This window comes from Cebidichthys violaceus, unplaced genomic scaffold (genome assembly GCF_023349555.1).
Source record: "Cebidichthys violaceus isolate CVI_PGR_0920_01 unplaced genomic scaffold, fCebVio1.0.p SCAF_13, whole genome shotgun sequence".
NCBI classification, from domain to species: domain Eukaryota; kingdom Metazoa; phylum Chordata; class Actinopteri; order Perciformes; family Stichaeidae; genus Cebidichthys; species Cebidichthys violaceus.
This window is the reverse complement of record NW_027176296.1, coordinates 14,412,313-14,433,431: the sequence shown is the minus strand read 5'-3', so window position 1 is coordinate 14,433,431 and position 21,119 is coordinate 14,412,313. Positions and strand designations below refer to the sequence as shown.

Below are 21,119 nucleotides of genomic sequence, written 5' to 3'. Positions count from 1 at the left end.
ATAGCAAAAAAAACCAACCAAAAAAACCTCATTACAGGGATGAGTCAGGGAGGTGTGCGCTGAGAGACTGGCCCGCAGTACTGCAGGACGTGAATGAAACAATTAGTTTTTGCTGTGTGAGCGCCACAAAACACACATTTCCCTTCTTTTCTTTTTTTTTTCTTTTTTTTTTTTTGTAAAGATAGCCTGCAGAAGTGCCACGATCGCTGACTCTCGGGGACTTTTCGTTTTCTTTTTTTCTTCACACAGTAGCCCAGAAAAAAGATTTTTTTTAGTTGCATCAGTGAGTAATACGCCCTACTTTTATATGATGTTACATCATTCGAGAAATATTACAATTTTTTTTTTTTTTTTTGTGGGAATTACATAACTGAATTTGTTGAACTCGGACTTGATGTTGGACTTTGTCGTGTTGGGGTTGTCTCGGAGAGCGCATGTCATGTTCTGTACATATGACTGCTGAGTCATTCGTGTTCATATCGCTCCCTGTTCTTTAAGTGCGTCTGTCATTTCTGTGCAGTACATGTAAAAACTCATTTTTTTTTTAAAATGTGCACGATCTTTTCAAAATAAAATACAGTAAGGGATCCGTATTGACTTTCTTTCTTTGTTTATGTGTGTATGCTTAAGATATAAATTAATGTCCGATAGATTTATATGTTAAACAATCAAATATCAAAATCAGAATCGGCAAATATGAAATACTTATCTATGGAAAAATCCCTTTTTAGTCGGTGCATGTAAAAATGATCAACTGTGCAAACATCAGAAGCCACAGAACAAATATTATAGCTGTGATATTATCAAGAGAAACTACTTGGAGAATTGGAAATGTTGCCTTTAAGAATAAAAAAAATAAAAAAATAGTATTTCAGCTTCAAAACCCACATGAGTTCTCCTCCACAGCGGTGCCAGTAATCCTGAATCCAAACTGTTCCCTCATCCTCGGATAGTGTTTGATTTCACATTCTGTTGCAGTCGACTCTCGTGTGTAAACTCTGGGATGTACTTTTGTGAACATTTTCACGTTTGCAGATTTTAATGTAACGGATCCAAAGAAACAGTCGAGTCACATCCAGGTTAGGCCAGACGCACACCAAACAAAGAAATGTTGCCCTTTGCAATATTGTTTTTAAATCAATGCACCAGCTTTTCCACCTGAGCCAAGCATAACAAAATATTGTGGAACTTTTAGATTTTTATAACTTTTTTTTTTCCCCCCATAAAAATAGGTGGATGGAAAGGCAGCTAAAGATAGAAGTAGTCGTGGGAGCTGTTTCTGTATATTCACAATAAGGGATGAATTGGGACACTGTTGATATTGATATTATTGTGAGTAGTCGCTTCGTTACTATAAAGAATGCATTTCAATTAGATAAAAAGATAAAAGACAGACCGTGACCACAGTTCCGTGTAGCCCTTTGATATGATAATCAGCAGTAACGACACCAGTCACACTGTTTCAAGACAAATGGGATACAGGGCACATGCATTCTAATGTGTATGGCGTGGGTGAAAGACTGTGTGAATATTCACTTGTGAAAGGCGAGGGTTGTCATGTAACTATCACTTGAAGGAGCAAAAAAAAAAAAAGCCGATATGCAGATATAAGATAGGCAGAGCGAAAAAGTTCCCAGTATGTGTCGAACACACTTTTATCTGCAAACGGAGAGATAGTTCCAAACAGCTAGAGGTCTCGCCTGTGCTCCACAGAGACATTGTTTAATCATATTTAATGTGCCTTATCTTGAACTATTTTAGGAGGAAGGAAATTGATACCCTCCATTGAGCGTCTGCATTGAGGCTGGCGGATTGTTAAATGCGACTATTGTGCGGAGACGAGATGACTGGAAGTGGAGGGGAGATTAGCGAGCGTCCCCGGTGTTGACTGGGGATTCTTCCGCGGTCGTAGTGCGACGAGCGCTGAAGCGGCCGGTGGAGTCGACGGACGCTCCTGCGTGAATAAGGAGCAGCATTAAGGGGAAATATATCCACGGCCTTAGATGAGTCTGAAAAGATGCAGAACTTCTCCCTCTTTAGGGGTTTTCCCCAAGCTTGCTTTAACAAAAAAAAATGAAAAAAATAAATATATATATATATATATATATATATATATATATATATATATAACCCCCCCCCTCCCACCCTTGTGGTTTGAAATGCAAAGTTAACAGTTTTACTCAGCCCCCTTAGGCTTGTATAGTCTCTCCTAATCTTTTTTAATGTGTCAAAAGGCTTTCTTGAGAGCCTCTGTGAAATTTCACACTTAAGTTGTTTGCAAAGTCAGTCTGAATTACAGTGTGGGGTGAGGGTTAACTTTCCTGAAGGCGTTGGGGAAAACTTTTTAAAAACTGTGCTGTGTTTGTGTATACGGGAGGGGGGGGGGGTATATGAGGTCGGACTTGTGGATTTCAGAACTGTGTCGGATCATACTAAAGGACCATTTAGAATTTATAATCTGTAATAATTTAATTGCATCTTTTATCGTCCCTCAGTGGATTTCATTGATTATTATCGTTTTACAAAATTGGCGCTGCAAATTGTAAAACTCTCAACATGAGTTATTTATTATTAAAATTGCAGTTTACTTCGTTCAACTGCAATTTGATGATTTCATATTTCATCTTTCATAATGGGCATTTTCCGCACTGTGCTACATATTATGGAAAGATGTATGGAGGTTTCTTTTCACAACAACGTACCAAGTTATGACAAGAAACTGTTCTTGATTTAATGAGATGCATTAATGTAACGATGATTGAGCTTTAGAAGGAGAAGGTTTTGTGATTCAACAAAATAAAACGATTTACAACTGAAGGAAAAGTAAAAAATTACGTTATTAGTTTTGTAGTAATAACCAGAAAATGTGTCCTAATGACATGAAAATGATCTCGTTATGTGACGAAATAACTCTTGATAAAACAAAACGTAATAACAAGAAACTGAGCAAATATTCTTGTCCGTCTTTAAAGCGTTTATTGTTTTAACGACATACATTCATGCAATGACGATTATGTAATAGCGGGAAGGTGATACAACAAATGATGTGGAGTTATATCACGAAAAAGTTTCTTTTAAAAATGTAGTAATTGGTTGTGTGGTAATAACAATAAAATAGTGATATCTTGTTATATATGAGGAAAAGGTCTGAGCAAAATGTTTTTTGTCACAGTGGAAGCATCATGCTGCTATAATACATCCATCCACATTCGGAACATTTTCATCATTATGAGAGAAAGTATCACATCATTACATATTGTCCATGTCCTACCCATCAATCATGTTATCTCACACCTCTCATTAACACCGTAGGGTCAAACTAAAATGATAACTTAGTTAATAACACAGACATTTTTGTTCAGGTCGTACGCGTTTGATAAGTTCCATCGCCCTCAGAAAGGCGTGAATCCATTCTCTTAATGTAATTTGTGGAAAACGTGCCATGACCGTGTAATTATTTGGAGGGGGCCAATTTGCATTTCCAGCGCTCTGCTCTAACTAAATGCTACTGTAGGTTCTAAGGCCTTAAAGATAAATTAATAATCTAGAGTATTTAAAACCCATGAAACATTTAAATTGAGTAATTTCACTTCCTAAAGGGCATAGTGGAGAATTTATTTTTTTATTCCCCCCCCCCCCCCCCCCCCCCCCCCCCCCCATACATATGCAGACAGACACACTTTTGATATAAACATCAGCACTAATCACTGAGGCAGGAATCGGAGTGAGAGCAGGAAATGTTTTCGGGAGCTTTTTAATGGTTCCTTAGGGGCTCCCCTCTGACTTCGATTAGATGGGATTTAAGTTGATGCATTGCACCTTGTTTACCCCCCCCAAAAAAAAAAATAGATTTGTGTCGCGACATATTATCAGGATGCAAATTTTACAGGCTACTTTTTCCACTGATGGAATTACAGCGCGAGTGTGCCTCATTCAATTCAAGCGAGGGATTACAGCAGCGTGTAGCAGCGCAGCAGAAACACAGCTATTTGGGGCATCGCTGCGCAGCAGGCTTTGATCAACTTTTAAGGGAAATCGATTGGAATTGTTGCTCTGCCCCAATTTAGAAGACGTCTCATCAAGCTGAACTGCGAAGGGTCTAAAGACTACAAGTGTTCATTTTTGTTCCCCGAGTGCTGCAAGTTTAGTAATTGACTCTGATTTTTTTTGGCTGCAGGCAATAACCTAATAAGGCCATCCAAGGTTAATGATAGACCCTTTTTAGACTGGCTGAACGTCTGACACCGATATGTAGTGGTAGTGAAAAACAATTATTACTTACATGACAGACACTCGGGGCGGACGCCTCTGACATCCCAGTGAAATGCAGTTGCTCTGCGTGTTCATCGGCTGTGTGCTGTTGTGGTTTGGCCCGTGCGGCGCGATGTGACCGACTGGACGTTAGATCAAAAAAAAAAAACGCGGCGGCGAGAAGCCCTGCAGTGGCTTGTGTTTGCTGCTTTACAGCCGCCTCTTCCCAGGAACACCAGCGCCGCAGATCTCCGTGATTTAACATCTTTCCCGACCAAGGAGCTGGAGTCAGCACAAGTGTTGTGTGCCGTTGCCAGTCTGCTGTCATGGCGTCCTCTGCCAAACAATTTATCTCCCTTCCCCTCCTGCTTTATTAGCCATAGATTATGGGTGGCAGCGGATGGTGTGGAGCCTCTGCTGTCGAGGTAGCCTTGTAATTGACTCCAAGGAGGCAGGGTGGATAATCATTTGAGCGTAAACCACAGTATCGGTAGATGGCTGTTGAATGCAACTGTGTGTTTGTCCTGTTACTGGGTTTTTTGGTTGTTGTTTTTTTTTGCAACGCTAGCAGGGGGGACAGTGTGGGTTTGTCGGTCAGTCTACAACTTTGTTCCAGACTGAAATATCTATCTATCTATCTATCTATCTATCTATCTATCTATCTATCTATCTAACTATCTGATAGATTTCCCCGAACGTTTTTGCACCTATCCATGCTCCCCAGAGGATGAACCCTATTGACTTTGGCGATCCCCTGATCGTTCATCTAGCACTGCCATGAGGTTGTGCTTTTGAGTGAAATGTCTCAACGTTTGGACAGATTGTCATGGATTTAGCAACACACACACACACACACACACACACACACACACACACACACACACACACACATGAATTGTAATACCTTTGGTGAGTAGCACCATCATCAGCTCAAAGTGTCCAATACTTTATTTTATCACCAAATATCCCATCAGCCTCAGCTGTACTTTGTATTTATTGCTGCTAAATGTTAGCATGCTAACATAAGACGTTGAACATGGTCAAACCTTTGGACTGTAAATGTGTGGTTCTTTGGTTCCGTTTCCTTAGATGTCCATTTCCAGCCCATACAGAGCAATGAGTTTTTTCCATTTGGTTGTTTGTTTTAACCGGAGCCAAACTTTCCGCTGTTTTTCAGAACTCCGTATCCTCGGCAGCCTCTACCCCCAGCGCTCCAGTGACCGGTTACAAGCGCATGGTCATCCCAACCCAGCCGCCTCTGACCGCCACGAAGAAGTCAACGCCCAAACCTCAGGCACCCGGGGGGGTCTCGTCCATCCCCCCTTCTCCTGCCAGCCCTGTGGCCAAGGCTCAAAGCCACAGCGCTCCTCAGCCTGTACCAGCCTCCTACGCTACAGCCTCAACCCCGAGCCAGCCCACCTTCAACGTCCAGGTGAGGTCGGCCCAGCCCGGCCCCCAGCATCAAGCCCCAATCGGCCACCACTTTGGCCAGCAGCCCGTTCGCAGCCCTGCACAGGTGCAGTACATGCCTGCCCAGCCCAAAGGTCCCGACTTTGCCTATGGACCACCACAGCCTGGCTTTTCCCAGATGGCTCCGGTCGGATACCAAGAACACCATCCAGGAGTACCCCAAGTAGGCGGCCTAATTCCCAGGAGACCTGAGCCGGCCCCTGTCCAGGCATACCAACCTCCAGGCCCCAGAAAGACCTACATCACAGATGTACCACCAAGCCTGGTTCCCTACACGGCTGGACCAGCTATTCCGCCAAAGGTAAGAATGGTTTTCATCACGCATACAGTTTACTCCATCAGTTGCCATCATTTTTTTTAACGTAGCTAGAAAAAACAAACATGTTTGTGATAATAGAAAAATATTACTGCAGTAGTGGATGAGGCAACAATTAGTCCACCCTTTTAGCCATCCATCCTTCCATCTATCAGCTTTCATGTATTTTCTTTCCATACTCTGGAATGGTGGCACTGGGCTAAGCAGACAAGTCAGGACATCCGTTTCCCCAGCCACGTCTCCCAGCTCCCTACTGGAGAATCCCCAGGCGTTCACAGGGCAGCTGGGATATTTAATCCCTCTAGCGTGTTCGAGGTTTGCCCCGGGGCTTCTTCCCAATTCGATATCCCTGGAATACCTCCATAGGGAGGGATTTGCGAAGCTTCCGGATTGGTCGCTCGAACCACCTCAACCTGCTCTTGTCAAAACGAAAGCGTAGCAGTCTGTCCTCAAACCTCTTTGGGATGTTTGAGCTCCTCTATCTCAAAAAGACTGAACCCAGCACCCAGACACCATGGGAGGAAAACTAACCCGTATCCAAAACTCCGCCCTTTTAGTCGCTACTCAAATTCTACGAGAATAGTTGAGGGGTTTGACGATGTAGGATCATGAGGTAAATAAAAAGCTTTGGTTTACGCCATCACAATATCTGCATGACTGAAATCACTTCATCAATCCGCCCGTTGACGAAGTTGACCCTCATCTCTTGAGCCGGGGGGGGGGGGGGGGGGGTCACAGTATGTTTGGTACTGTGAAGAAGTGATTCCCCATCAGTTCTTTTTCTTCATGGCATCTTTTCAGTCATGTTGTATGCTATTTGATAAAGTAGGTGTGTGTGTGTGTGTGTGTGTGTGTGTGTGTGTGTGTGTGTGTGTGTGTGTGTGTGTGTGCGCACAGTATGCATACATATCTGCAGCATCAGATGGCAATCCAACAGGGAGCTGCTTGCCATCTCCCATTGAAATGCGCAGAATAAACAGTTGTTTTAACCTTTATGAATTTTTGAAAGATCTTCTCCGTTGGGGGTTTACACCATCTGATTTCATTTGTCTCATAAACAGCAGCTCGTATTCATGTGTGCTGTGTATATCATCTACCCGCTGTGCATTGTAAATCTAAGCTCAATACTTTTAACTTTGTTTCTTTTTTCATTTAATTGTGTAAAGACGGTGTAAAGACGGTATATATATTTAGATACAGTATATGTATATACAGTATATATGTATATACAGTATATATGTATAAGGTAAAAATAAAAAGGTGAGTGATTATATGCTACTGTGTAGTTATAACTACTGTGTGTGTGTGTGTGTGTGTGTAGGGCTGCAGCTATCAATGATTTTAGTAATTAAATATTCTACCACTGATTAATCGTGTAATAATTAAATTGCATACAATAATATGATCCTTCAAACCAAAGTAATTTACTGTGGTTCAGCTTCATATTACATTCTGGTTTTCAAGGATCCAGTTTTTGTTATCCACCGTCTCAGAACCGTCCCCGAAAAATGATCAGAACCGTCCCAAACCGTCAATTATTCGAAACTTTTCTTTTACCTTTTTATTGTCATCTATAGTGGTTATTTGCATAAAAACATGCAATTCAAATTATTAGATGAATGATTGTATTTTAATTAAATACTTCCTTTGAATAAAATAACATCTAGGCATTAGTAGTTGTAATTATGTATTCATAAGCTGCTTGAACGAAGCCTCGATGGATACAATGTGCGTCAGTGATTCTTAGTTATCGAGTTTGTCGAGGAATGGTTTCAGCCCCACGCGTCTTTAGGATTTTGTCCGTCAAGATGAAATGATCTCAAAAGTCAAGACAATTGACCTTTTGTTAAACTCCTCCCCCAATTGTCCCGTCATAGCTTAGCAACCGTAGCTAGGACCAAAAGTAGATGAATGGCTCCAACCGTTCCTTATTCCTACGCCTTCTACGCGGATCGTCAGCTGGTGGAGGATGAAGGCTTTTGAGCTTGGGACATGCAGCTGCAGTCTTTCAGCACGATGTTATGTATTTGCTCCTCAAGTACACGTTCAAGAGCCCTTCTTCTGTTAACAAAAACAGGGTTTAGTTAGACGGCTTTTTCAAATGACTCACGGCGCTAACATTAGCTTCGTTAGCAGGTTAGCTTCAGCTGATCAAACCTGCCTGTGACAGCTGACAGAGTCGCTGGCTAGAAATGAGAGGCTTTCTTCTGTCCACCTCTGTCTGGTATCGAGGACACTATCAATGTGTTTTATCATTTTTAAAGGTTTTTTCTTCTTATTTTTAGAGTCCATTATCAAACGTACGATTAAACGCACTTGGAATTAAATACACGCAAACACCAAAAAAAACGTATTCATAATACGGTTTAAAAACACTACATTTCATCTCAGCGAGAGCGACCGTCTTAGGCCTGGCCTCAAGCCTTCAAAAGCATCGCAAGATGTCGGAGCTTTTTATAGAGCTGTACATGACTGAGAAGAATGACTAAATACTGTCATCCCTTAGAACAGTAGCGTGTGCCACAGAGACAGCTATTCTAATCTCGGTACATCCAGCCGTCGACAATCTCTGGAAAGTGCAAGGCCCTTGAGTTTTCTTTAATTCAAGGATTTTATGCTGGTTCAAAATACAAACTGGGCCTCCCGCCCTCTGGGAATAGCTCATCAAGGACTGTACTTTACTAAATACAAATTAGCTTCAACATCGCAGAGAGTATCTTAAAAATAAGTCTAATTATATTTGTTCAGAACAAAAGTCTACATTTTGCTTGAAAAGCTCGCTGTGGTCCCAGTATGATGCATTATTAAAGAAACAAAAGGTGGCGTTTAATAGATTTGTGAGCATCGCTTTGATTTCAGATAAAAGAAAATCACTAATTTTACACATATAGCGTGTGAGCTATGTGTGTATATATATATATTTGTCTTTCTTTCCCAAGGATATGCTGTAGCAGGATAATGGGCTCTGTGCCTCCCCCTCCCCCGTGCTTCATTTGAAGGCTTTGAAACATATCGGGGAAACTTAATGCCCCATATGCACACAACATCCAGCTCGATGATGTGCTGTAAATGACTCTGACCCGACCCTCCCCTAGAACTTTTATACCCAAACCTTAGCTCCAATCTGTCTCTTTGTTTGTTTGTCTCAGTATAGCAGCTCTGTAAAGCCAAAATAAACCAGACACTATAAAAGCAAGATTAGACTGAAAGCAGAAAAACTGTCAACTTTGCCTTTATGAGCGCCACCGTGCCTGACCCGATGTCGTGGCATGTTCCTAACCTCTTACAAATGGTGTTAAATCTACTTAAAAGAAGTGGCTTGTGCCTCTTTTAATCGCTTGTGTGAATAAACCAAAACGTAGTCAATTAAAGGAGCTATTTACACATTTGTCCATCTCCACTTAATGTTGATTTTATGTAATACCCGAGACTTTCTCAGTAGGAGGTCTGTGACTTTGATTGAGGACTTTATTCAAGGGATCATCCCACATAATTGAGGGTATTCATAGAAGGTCAGCATCATTAGAAGTCCAAGATGAAGTCCTTGGATGAGATTCTGTGATCTAGTCTCGTCCTGATTAGCGTGCCAGCTCTGCCCTCCACCTCACCCCCTTCCACCCGGCACCCAATCCCCCGACGTGTCCTCACCCAACACGTAAAGTGAAGGTGTAGGGAACAGCTTCTCACATCAACAGGCTCCAAGGACGCTTAATTACCCAAATCCAACAGGGTTTGATCTCTATTGTAGTCCAAAAAATTAACCGATTTCATGGCTGCCGGTTAACATACCAATTTCCACGAGTCTCTCCGTCTATCCCCAAAATTGGAGGAAAGCTAAGCTGGATGATGACTTGTGTTATTGCTGAGCTTGAGTGACGTTTGACAGGGGAGGATTATTTTTGAACCGCTCAATCCCCGCAGCCAGTTAAAGCCCCCTGGAAGGTCAATGATGGTTTCAACTGTCAAACATGTTTAAATATCTGACACTTCTCTGCCTTCCAGTCCTGGCCACTTTGCCTTTGACCTGCACACGAGCATTTGCATATGGTGCCATCAGGATGTGTCCAAAAGAGCGCTTTTGTGACATCACATGGTGTCGCTAACCGATGGTGGTAGAGAATAAGGCAAGAACATATGTTTATATATGAACACACATATCTGATTAATATGTTAATATAGTTAGTCATATTAGGAAGGACTATTCTGTATTTAAATAGTACATTCCGTTTTTTTACCAACATGTGCCATTGGAATGCATCATAAACATTAATTCCATCTTGCAAAGGTTAATTTTTATATATAATATATATATATATATATATATATATATATATATATATATATATATAGGTGTCGGTAAACTGCATTATGCTTCTTAATTTTTGTGCAGATCAACCAAACTATTTATATAGCAATTTTCTAGAACTTTACCAAGAGCGTTACAGTAAAACAAGGAATTAAAAAGTAAATAAAATCCAAAATATAATGTAAAATGAGTTAAAATTATAAAATAAGAGCAATTGGGAAAAAAAGAAGCTAGAATTAAAGTTAATTAAAGTAAAAACAAACAAAAGTGAGTTAAGTCGAGTCACTTAGTACAGTCCTCTGTAGCTCCGTATGGCTCTGTATTATAAGCCGGCCTACTTTTTATCGTTAAAATCAGATGCCAACGTTTTGATTTAAATCCCTCTTGTTACTGTACACCGCTCAATAATTCAGTTTCAGTAGGGGATACATGACCGTACAGAAGATGAATATGTTATAACTTCTTTTTCACTGGGAATTTAAAAATAAACTGTATTACTTATAAAACAATACTGCACCAATTTAGTCACCGAGCACCAAAAAAAAACCCAGACTAGACCAGCGAATGTTAAAAATTCTAGTACTGGGACCAAAATGGGCAATTATATGAATCTCTCATTTGGAGCCATTCAAGTGCGGGACATTTTTAGACACCCTGTTTGTAAGGCAAGGCGTAGGACTTAGGTAGTACTAGTAGTAGGTCAATATTACTGTATGTCTGTGGAAGATATGCTCCAGAAGTTACATGTTAATCGAGAATGAAAGCGGCCCCAGGACAGCCCCTTGGGGGACTCCACAAAAAGGATCGCTTGACATTACAGTCATTTTGAGAGGAACTTAACGGTTTTGTTTTTCTATGTGGGAAGTCAACCTCTCCTTAATCTGCAGCATCAGAGTATTGCTGTAAACGGAGCTGTTTCTCTCACTTGCTCAAGAGGCGCTTAGGTTCATGCCTGGAAAGACGATCAGGTGTGAACACTTGCTGTGTACACATCATACATGGTGCCGCCTCCTCAGCTCATTGACCCCAGCTGCCCTCCGCTCTATGAACTATGAGCAGCTCTTAAAAAAAAAAGCGAGCTGACTGAGTGTCGATTACCAGACAGGATTCTCTGCAGGGTGCAGGGTTACCATGTGGAACTACAAAGTGAGAGCCCACGGCTCCGACGAGATGAAAACATGTTATCTGCAGCCCTGTGATCTTTTTCTCTGTGTCGATGCACCGTGAAAACAAATTGCACTTTTTTTTTCTACGCCAAACAAACAAAATGGTTATTCTCAACTATGTATTGACACACACACACTGATAGACAAATAGGAAATTGGTGCAGATAAGTTATTGATATCACGCACATTCTGTATCTTTTTCTTATCCTTAGACATTTTGATTTCTTTCACAGCCTCAATCAAACTATTACAATCACAGCTCTTCCACATATTTTTGTGCGTTTTTTTTCCCTCTTCAGTCTTATCTACAGAATTTCCCTCTGGCTACAAGAAAAAGAAATGAATACTTCTTTAGAATTCCTCATAGCTGCTGTCTATTTTTACTGAACCATAAAGTGTTAACACGACATCAGAAAAAGCAGCCTTAAATTCTCCCAGTGTGCACCTCAACACATTTGTTTAGTTGCTATTCAAGTGCCGCTGTGTTTAAAGGACAAAACCATGATTTCTATTTCTGTGTAGCAATTTCTGCCAAGTTAATGTTAAGTGGAGCTTTCAGAAAAATGCCACCACTTAAATAAGCGCGCGTGTGTGTGTGTGTGTGTGTGTGTGTGCACGTGTGTGTGTGTGTGTGTGTGTGTGTGTGTGTGTGTGTGTGTGTGTGCGTGTGCGTGTGTGTGTGTGTGTGTGTGTGCGTGCAATATGGGTGAAAGGTACACGTAATGAACCTGAAAATACAACTATAACATAGTCCATGCAGTTTCTCAGACAGTGATATTGTCTTCACAGCGCAATTAAAAACAAAATGAGTCATGCTTTTGAAAACGTACACCCACTCATATCTAAGTATGAGCACTCCAATTACACCTGTGAACTTCTCTGCCCTCTCCTACAATTATGGTTTTTCTGCTCATGCCATTTAATAAAACAAGATTATACAAAGAAGCACAAATAACAGGCTTTGCACTATGTCCATAATAATTAAGTCTCTCACGATAATTTTTTCACCTAAAGTGAACTGCAGCAAATCTCTCCTAATTTCTACTACATGTTATTGAAGAGTAGCACTTATCGGCCCACTCTGTCCACGTTTATGGTGTTTACTCTCGGTGTGTTTATTTAATATTATATCGTATGTGTGATATGCTTCAAGTTCAGGTGATTTTAAAGGAACACTTGTAAGCAAACAAAGGCTCTGCTTCCATTCAGTGTAACCCACTGAAACGCTGGTGTCTCTCCCTGAGGCCTGACAAATGTGTGGACTTCTTTTCCGTATTGATGAAACATTTGCAAACAATTTAGACACTTTGAAACCGGCCTCGTTTACAGTTGTGTTTACTTGCTAGCAGCCTTCACGGGCACACTGATGTTTCTTGGCGCATGTAGACCAGAGAGAGAGATCAGCATCTCATGCATCCTCATGTGCATGAAGGAGAGCAAACGAAGCTCTTACAAATATTGCCCCATAGAGCTGCTAGTGGTAATACACTCGACAGGGTACCTTTAATGTAGACACGGAAATAGTGGAAAACTCAACGGTCTAACTGCACAATTCAGTTCTATAGAGTTCAGCCTTTTCACATGTTTTCAGCAATTATTTTTCAACTTTTAAGTTGCGAGAACACTGTTGCTAGGGGACTGATAATAAAACAGACATTGCCCTGTTTTGTTTTCCAAAATGCTTAATGATGCTGCATTTCAGAAATCCTTTTTAAAAAAAGCATCAGAAAGGTAACCTCCATTGGCTCCATCATTTTAGAGCTGGATTCAAGTGGTGAATACCACAGCAGTGGGTCATTCCAGTTGACTCCGCTTTCAAACACAGTAAACACGACCCCTTCTTGAAGGCACCGTCTTCTATGCGCAGATAACGTAGATACTTTTTTTTATCTGAAAGCTGCAACGGGCATCAGGTCGGGATGTGCATGAAAATGTGATGTTGATGTTTAAAAACTATGCCGTGAACTTTGTGAGGTTTCAAAATATCAATAGTTTAGTCGGGAGGAAATTTTTGGCGGCGGATCTGCAAGATTTTAGAGACGGGAGCTTAAAAGAGCAAAAGGCTGTTTGTAACTAATGCAAACACTGTGTCATTATGTATCCACTGTTATAGTGGAAAGCCTAACCCATTCCAATGACTGGAATTGGGAAGAAAACTAACTTTATGTGAATTGTATAAATATAAAGATACAAATAAATGAATGTTTGAATAGGAGTCCACGCAGAGACCCCTCTTCTATTGGCTCATATCAGTTGACTGACTTATATCGTGTAACCATGCGGCACACATTCCTGTCTGCTGTGCCTTCTGCACCGCCTTCTCACCAGAAGTCATTACAACTCCAACGCAGGTCAGACTGGGTGACAGGGATCAGCAGGATGCCTCTAGCATTGCCCGCGTACACGCTCCCGTATATAGCTACCGCCGTGCCGACGACCGTGCTGTCCGGTGACATGGTGTTCGGTGGTGGTCCGCTCGGGCTCCGGTTACCGAGTGGTTTCATAGACGAGAGGGTCGGGGATGGAAAGTAGGTCTCCTTATGTTTCGCTGTCTTCATGCCAGCACATCAGAAAGCCTTCTTCCAGGAGCTGATCGAGGCTTTAAAACAGGGCCGCAACACATCGCCAATGCGAATGTGGCCACCGGCGACAACAAGAACAGATTAGGCCCATTACGGGTAACAGGGGCGCAGTGCTGATGAATATGAGGCACTTTTATGTTTAACTGATTCATGGTCAGAGCTTTGGGCATTCTGTGGTAGGCCTTTTGCAAATATGGAAATAATTGGTTAAAAGTTATTTCTTTGTATAGTCGTTATGTTTATGGTCAGATGGAGTGTGTTTTTAAATTGCTTTAATAGAAAGCTTTTCATTGTAATTCCATTTTGAAGACTGCTAAATTAATAAGCGGATTACTAATTGGGTTTTTTAATAATTCACTAGCATTAATGACAAACTCGTAGAGTGGACTACAGAATGAACTATATTTAGTGTTAGATATATGAAACCGGGCAGCTGGAAAATGAAAGGCACACTGTGGAGTTGTTAACCACCAGTAGGGCTTCAGATGTTTCGACGAGGGCGAGGAAGTCTTTTGACAGCATGCTAGCTTGTCTTATAGTGGAAAGTGGATCCATAGCATTATGGAAGTGCCATAGCTAGCTACAGTTACTTGCTAGCATTAGCTCGCTAACAGCTAGCTTGTCAACTGCACCCATTGTAGACAAAGGGTGCTAAAATAATCCTTCGACATGCTGAAAACCTACGTTTTTTTTTTTAGCTAGCTACAGGAAATTTGTTAGTGTTTTTTTCCCGCCCTCGGTTGCATATTGTGTCACCAATTGTTTTCCCCTCCGGAGGGCGTGGTTCTCTGTCTCTATAGCAACAGAGATATAGTGAATGTTGTCAGTAGCACCTGTGCTTTTCCTGCCATGTTGTTCAATGATGCTCTTTATTGATGGATTTAGCTAAAGGATTATGTTTTCCAATAAATCCATTAGTTTATTATTCCTCTTAAAAGTACACTCTCTTTGCGGTTCTTCTGCATGTTCTCTTAAAGTTACCACTTCAAGTATATGGAATTTGTTATTAAGAAGTGTATGAGCATCTTAGCGCTAATGTGAGGTTCTACCAGGATCTTAATCCCCTGCATTAAACAAAGGTATATAGTAGGGTTCTACTTTAGTGTTTTTGTTAACGAGTGTGTCAGAAATCTACTTGCTCGTAGTCAACTTGTACTTTCCTTCATGCAAAATTGTCTTTATTAGCAGTTATCAAAAAAACAACCCACTTCCTCTTTACGCCACCCTGCTAAACTCCTGTTTTCAGGATAATTGAAGCGCTCGCTTGTGTTCAGCTCACAAACTTTGTCTTCACCTGCTGCCATTTAGTGCAACTCTCGTCAATGGTAGGGAGGAAGCGAGAAGACTCACTCCTTAGCTACTTCCACCATCAGCCTCGGGTAGAAAATGTTTAATTCTCTTTTAGAGTTTCTCTATTTACTAGCCTAACGTGGCATTTTACTTGCCCCGGGCAAGCGGGCAGCCCTTATTGTTGAGCCCTGTATGGTAACACACCATTTTACATTGAGCATATAAAACATGGTACAACTAACTGGTTTAACCGTGTAGAGCTGAACATCATAGTTATTACAAAAACTAGAAAGTGAATTGAATGGAAATGAGATGAACTCTAGGTCAGCACTTCCATTTAGTAATGCTCATTTTTGTGCTCTAACCTGTTGGAAGAAGTAACGGACTGTGTTGTCTCTTCATGTTATCATATTTTGTGTGTTTGTTGAATGGCCGGTTCATTCGGTCAGCGGTATCCCCCTCAGTAGATCACAAGTGTTTGTCACATAACCGCTTCATAAATAATCGGCCCCTGCCACCCTCCTCTCCTCCGGCCCCGCTCCGAGAAGAACGGCTCGGCCTGTAAATAACCGGCCGGATCGATAGCCTGTCACTGCGGCTCGGCGAGCCCCGGCACATCCGAAACGTCTGAGCAGTTTGTTTATTTTCCAACCCCTCCTCGCCGGCCCGTATGTAGCGAGGACATGCAGATGTGGTCCTGCGAGCACTGAGATTAGTCCCGCAGCTTTGAGTGCGGCCAGTGTGATACAGCGGCATGCTGGGTGACAGTTGGATGAACCCTGCGTTCGCTCTGTCATGTGACGACAACAAATTCATCAAATTCAAGCGCCGGTCAGCTGAGTGACACCCTCAATGAAGGTATTTATCATTCTTGTTGGTTCAGTCTCCAGGCATCCAAAAGAACCACCTGCAGAAACAGTGGCCCCTGCTGGCTCCTGGTGGACATGGTCTCCTGTCTGTTGCAACACCTCTCTGTGTCCCACTCATCTTGCACGTAAACAAGACGTCCACAGAAGGACTCTTTGGCTCGGACGTGTTCACTTTGCAAACATTTGTTTTCTCATCAAAGGAAGCGTCTGGCTTTGTGAAGTGTTTTCTCCTGCATTTCAGCTGGGTGTGATTCGGATAAACCACCTCACCGTTTGGGTGGAGGAGTTAAGAACACATTGCGGTTTGTCGGGAGGCAAAAAAATAACACAGGAGAAAAGAAAAGGGAAGTGCGGGCCGCCAGACTCGACCTGCGTGAATCTTCATTACGTCCACCACACGTGTTTGAATGGAGGAAGCAGCGGGGGGGAACCAGGGAAACCTGCTTCCTGTGTAATCTGGTGTTCTGCTACATTCGTGGCTTTTGTAATGGTGCACACAGAGAGAGAGAGAGAGAGAGACGCCAAATAAGTTTCATCTCCATCCCAGCGATTTGTGCAGTCATTTGTTGTTGTTGTTTTTTTTTTTCTTTCCCTCAGATCGCTTGTGGCTCCCCTCTCTGCACTCTCTGATTTTCAAATATCTGTTTGCAGGGGGATGTGTCAGTTCCGAACAGATGACCTAGTTTTTTACACACGCACAATCTTAACAAACATTGAAAGGCCCCTCTCCACATACATTACGTTTCTGCCAACACTCTGGAAACTCGTCCCCGGAATTCAGTTTACAGCAAAGAATGAACGGCCGTGGAAAATGTCAATTATGGAATCGGTTCATTTTTAATTATCGCGGGCTGCTCTGCACACTGCTGCTCTACAGTTTGCTGGTATTATTATTATTTTTTCATTCCGCGGCATTTAATTGGAGCTGAAAACAGCATGACCTATTTTGTTTGGGGAGAATGTGTACTTAAAGCGGGGGCCTCCTTCGCGAGGTGGCCCTGAGCTTAATTTGCAGCGCTGCGACGGCTTCTCCTCAAAGTGTAATGCAGATTACTCATAACCTGTTTAACATCGCAGCGCGCAGCCAACTCATCAGCTGGATTACATAAGATCATGCGAATCCTTTCTCAGACCTAACGAGTTCTCCTATTAACACACGCAGCCGCCAGAGAAATGACTAAGCAACTTTCCACCTCCGGTGGTACTTTTGCTCAGACGAACCACTTTCACTTGAAGTGGAATACCTGCTGAAGGTAGCGTCTCACCTGTGTAATCAAAGCAGACGTGTCCTTTTTGTATTATCGTGAATGTAGCTCCTCTCCGGTCAGTCTCGAGAGCCTGAATCACAGTGAACAATGCGCACTCCAAGGTTTCCATTGAAGTGCATTGAAGTTTGTGTGTCAAGGTGACACAAACAAGCTTGAGAAAATGCGTCTCTCGTCCGCTAGAAATCGATGACTCTTAATACAAGCTTAAAAACACATAAATAAGTAAAAAAGCATATTTAACATTTAAGTGTTTAACCCATATGTTTTGATGCCAGACACACGACATGCTGAAGCCCCCCCCCCCCCCCCCCCCCCTCCCCACACACACTCTCTTCTAAACACACGCATGCAAACATGCAAACACACACTTAAGTCACAGGAAGGATAGTGTGACTGATCCAGCAATCCTTTCATTGTTGTGGTAAAACAAGAGTCGCCTAAGCTGCTTTAATCACTCGTTTAATGTTGCGGCAACAAATGCTTTTTTTTTTTTTTTTTTTTTGGGATATTCCAATCCAATAAAACATTTTTTTTTTCAATCATCTCATGAACCTGAACTAATGCAACGGTCGAATTGCTGTTGTTCGTTTATTATTACCATTATTTCTTAATAAGCCGTTTTCCTTCTCAAAGGCTCTGTATCCATTTTCAAATCGTACCATTGTGATTTAGGGAGACAAAAAAAAAAAAAAAAAAAAAGCCAGGATGTCAGATTGAGAGCCGAGCAAAGCTTCTCTATTAAAAGCCCGAGTTAAAGCCGCAGCTCCGTCGACACTGTGTCGCATTGTGAAGTCCATCATCATTTAATCTGTGGATAAATATGTCCGTGAGTGATTATGTCTTTCTCCAGTTTGCGCTGATCGTGCAGGAAATGTTGAGCCATTGTAAAAGGTGAGACAATAGCTTCTGGTTTTAAGGTGGAGTATTTTGAGTCTCTACAGGAAGTGAGAAATAAACAGCTGATAGACGGCTGCAGGTTCAGAGGCACAGATTAGTGTTGTTTAGCGGCTGCCCCCCCCCCCCCCCCCCTCACTTTCAGCTCAGTGGGTAGTGCTGCTGATGCTGTGGCTCTCCATCTCATTGTCTTTGCTCGTCGCTTTTGAACTGTGCAAAAAAAAAATTTAAAAAAAAAGTACTGGCCTAAATATGAGGATGATTCCTCAAAAGTTCAAATACAATTTTCCTCCTTTTCCTTTTGGAAATATATATAATATAATGATACTGCAGCTATTGTATCAAACAGTTTGGTCCATATTTGTAGATTCACACAGCCTGCTGGACGATTCGCAAAGTCAACACATCTGCATTTTTTTTACTTCCTTTTATGAAGTGCAATCGGACAATAGAATCATCTGTTCAGAGACATGGTACAATGGAGACAATGTCCTCGGGGGCACTCCATGGATTACAGCATCTTCTAAATGTGCATCTGGTTTAGAACGACGATCTTCAGGGCAGAGTTAGCCACGACGTCAGCTGTAGCTCTGCTAGCTCGTCACAGTGAAGTGTTACAGCGAAGCTAACCAAATATTGTGTTGTCTATAATATACGCTCGGACAACTTCTGTTACATCACTTCGTTACAAACACATAGTGGTAACGCTCCCGAGTTGGAGCGCTTCCTTGAAGCTGAAACTCATGAGGTTGTGTGTGACTTTTTTTGTTTTCTCAAGTAATGTTTGACTGTAGTAGTGTTGCAACAAGCAGAGTTGACCTGTGGCCCACGGATCTGTAATGGGGACACCAAAAGCGGTGTTTCCCAGCTATAACCGGCCAGCTGGGAAAGCTTGAGAGCGCTTTGGAGGCCCAGCGTTTAGCTTTTTTCAACTGAGACGCTTTGGTTGCTATGATACGGAATATTCGCTCCGGTTCTCCAGACACGAGGACGCCACAAAGTCCACAGTAAAAAACCAAAGCATAACGCACACAATAAGACCACAACATACTCGTAACAAAACACATTTGATGCATCGGTTCAACCAAAAACTTTTCAACTCAACCAGAAAGAAAAGAAGAAGAAGAAAAAAACGGCAAACGTGCAGCGAAAAATAGACGCTCAGTTCCTCGTCACGCTGCTAGCGTCCGTAGCATAGCATAAATATGTGGCACTCCCATTTGGGATATTTAAAAGAAAACTCCTCTAAGGTCTTTACCGTAGCTGTTGATGGTATGTCAATGGTTCCAGCTTCCTGTCCACCTCCACTCCGTCTGTTCCCCCTCCACTAAACAAAGGTGTAGATCTAAAGCCCCTGAGTCTCTCCTGTTCACTCTCTATCACTGCAGCAGAGGCAGGAAAGACAGAGCCTGAGGTTTGGTCCTTAGTGGGACGCGATGCTGTCAGGGTATCAGGTGAGAGCACGTACTGAGCCCCCCCCCCCTATACACACACACACACACACGCACTCCCACAGACACTCCACATCTCACTTAACCAGTTCTGACACAATGCCAATTCCACAGTGGGTGGCGCACACAGCTTTATTCATAGACGTGGCAGCGGGGCAGCCGATCAGCATCCAGACTCTCTGCTCTCGTCTGCTCACCTCTCGCCGCATCAGGTCGCACGCAACGGCGCTCACTTTGCAGATGTTATTGTTGTTTTATGAGGGAGGGCCTGGCGTTTCGCGACGGTTTTGTCATTGCGTCATTTGAAGATGGCCCGTCAGGATGTCTCTCAGCGGTATTCCGACTGATTCAAAAGCAGATGACCTGGAACTATAAGCCTCGACATACAGAGGGGGGGGGGGAATAGGTGCAGCCGTTAACCCGGTCGCCGCCGAGTTTAAGCGCTTACTTCAATGAAACTGCGGCGGAGCGTCCTGAGGGCTCAGGCAAACAATTTACGGAACGGAGCCAGACCTAACTGAAAACCCACGTCTGCAGCACGTATAGCCGCTGTACGGTTCCCATTGTTGCCTCTGAAAAAAGCCGAACAGGAACTGCGAAGCAATCATAAAGCATGCAGGGAAGCAATTTCTTTCTCTTATTCAAGTGAAAAATGATTCCGTGCTGTCACAAAAGACTCCCTAACAAGGTGCTTTAAACTCTCTGGCAGTGCATTGCTGCAGGGTGTCAAAGAGTGGATAAGCTATAAATGAAGCTTAAACTCAAAAGTCTGTTTCTGGTAATAGCAGCGTTTCGTTCCCTCTCCAGTGTGCTTTTGATGTGGAGCTCAGATTAACGGGGTTAAATCGTCCTCCTCACTGTCGCAGAGTAACAACACGGGCATAATGAGCAGGTTGTTGACAACAAGAGCTCTTCTTTTAGGTGACTGATTATCTGTTCCTTTGTGCAGGTAGGAGAATTCAAACTCCTTCACGCACACCTCCGAGGACCGTTGTGTGTTATTAAAAAAAAATAAAATAATGAATAGGCACACGCAATCTGAGGCGACAATAGAGGAATATCCAGACGCTGAGGAATGTTCCTCTCATCCCCTCCTAATCCTCCGTGATGCGATCCTGGCCGTTTACGGTCGAGTGGCCGAGGAGGCGCAAGGCGGCAAGCGATCCGAGAGCGCCGCTGCTCTCTAGAGAGCGGTGTGGCGCGGCGGAGAGATGTGCACGTCGGACGGGTCGGTCCCACTGTTTGGGCTTCCATTA

The 21,119-nt window shown here is 42.6% G+C and overlaps 1 protein-coding gene across 2 annotated transcripts in view; it reads left to right on the top strand.

Moving 5' to 3' along the window:
- The window catches only part of lpp (LIM domain containing preferred translocation partner in lipoma), a 138,796-nt gene that overhangs the window by 78,372 nt on the left and 39,305 nt on the right, over positions 1-21,119 (top strand). For both annotated transcript variants that reach the window (XM_068707847.1, XM_068707848.1), the window contains one exon: positions 5,429-6,022. In XM_068707847.1, the coding sequence (XP_068563948.1) occupies positions 5,429-6,022 (594 nt within the window). The remainder of the gene's footprint in view (positions 1-5,428; positions 6,023-21,119) is intronic.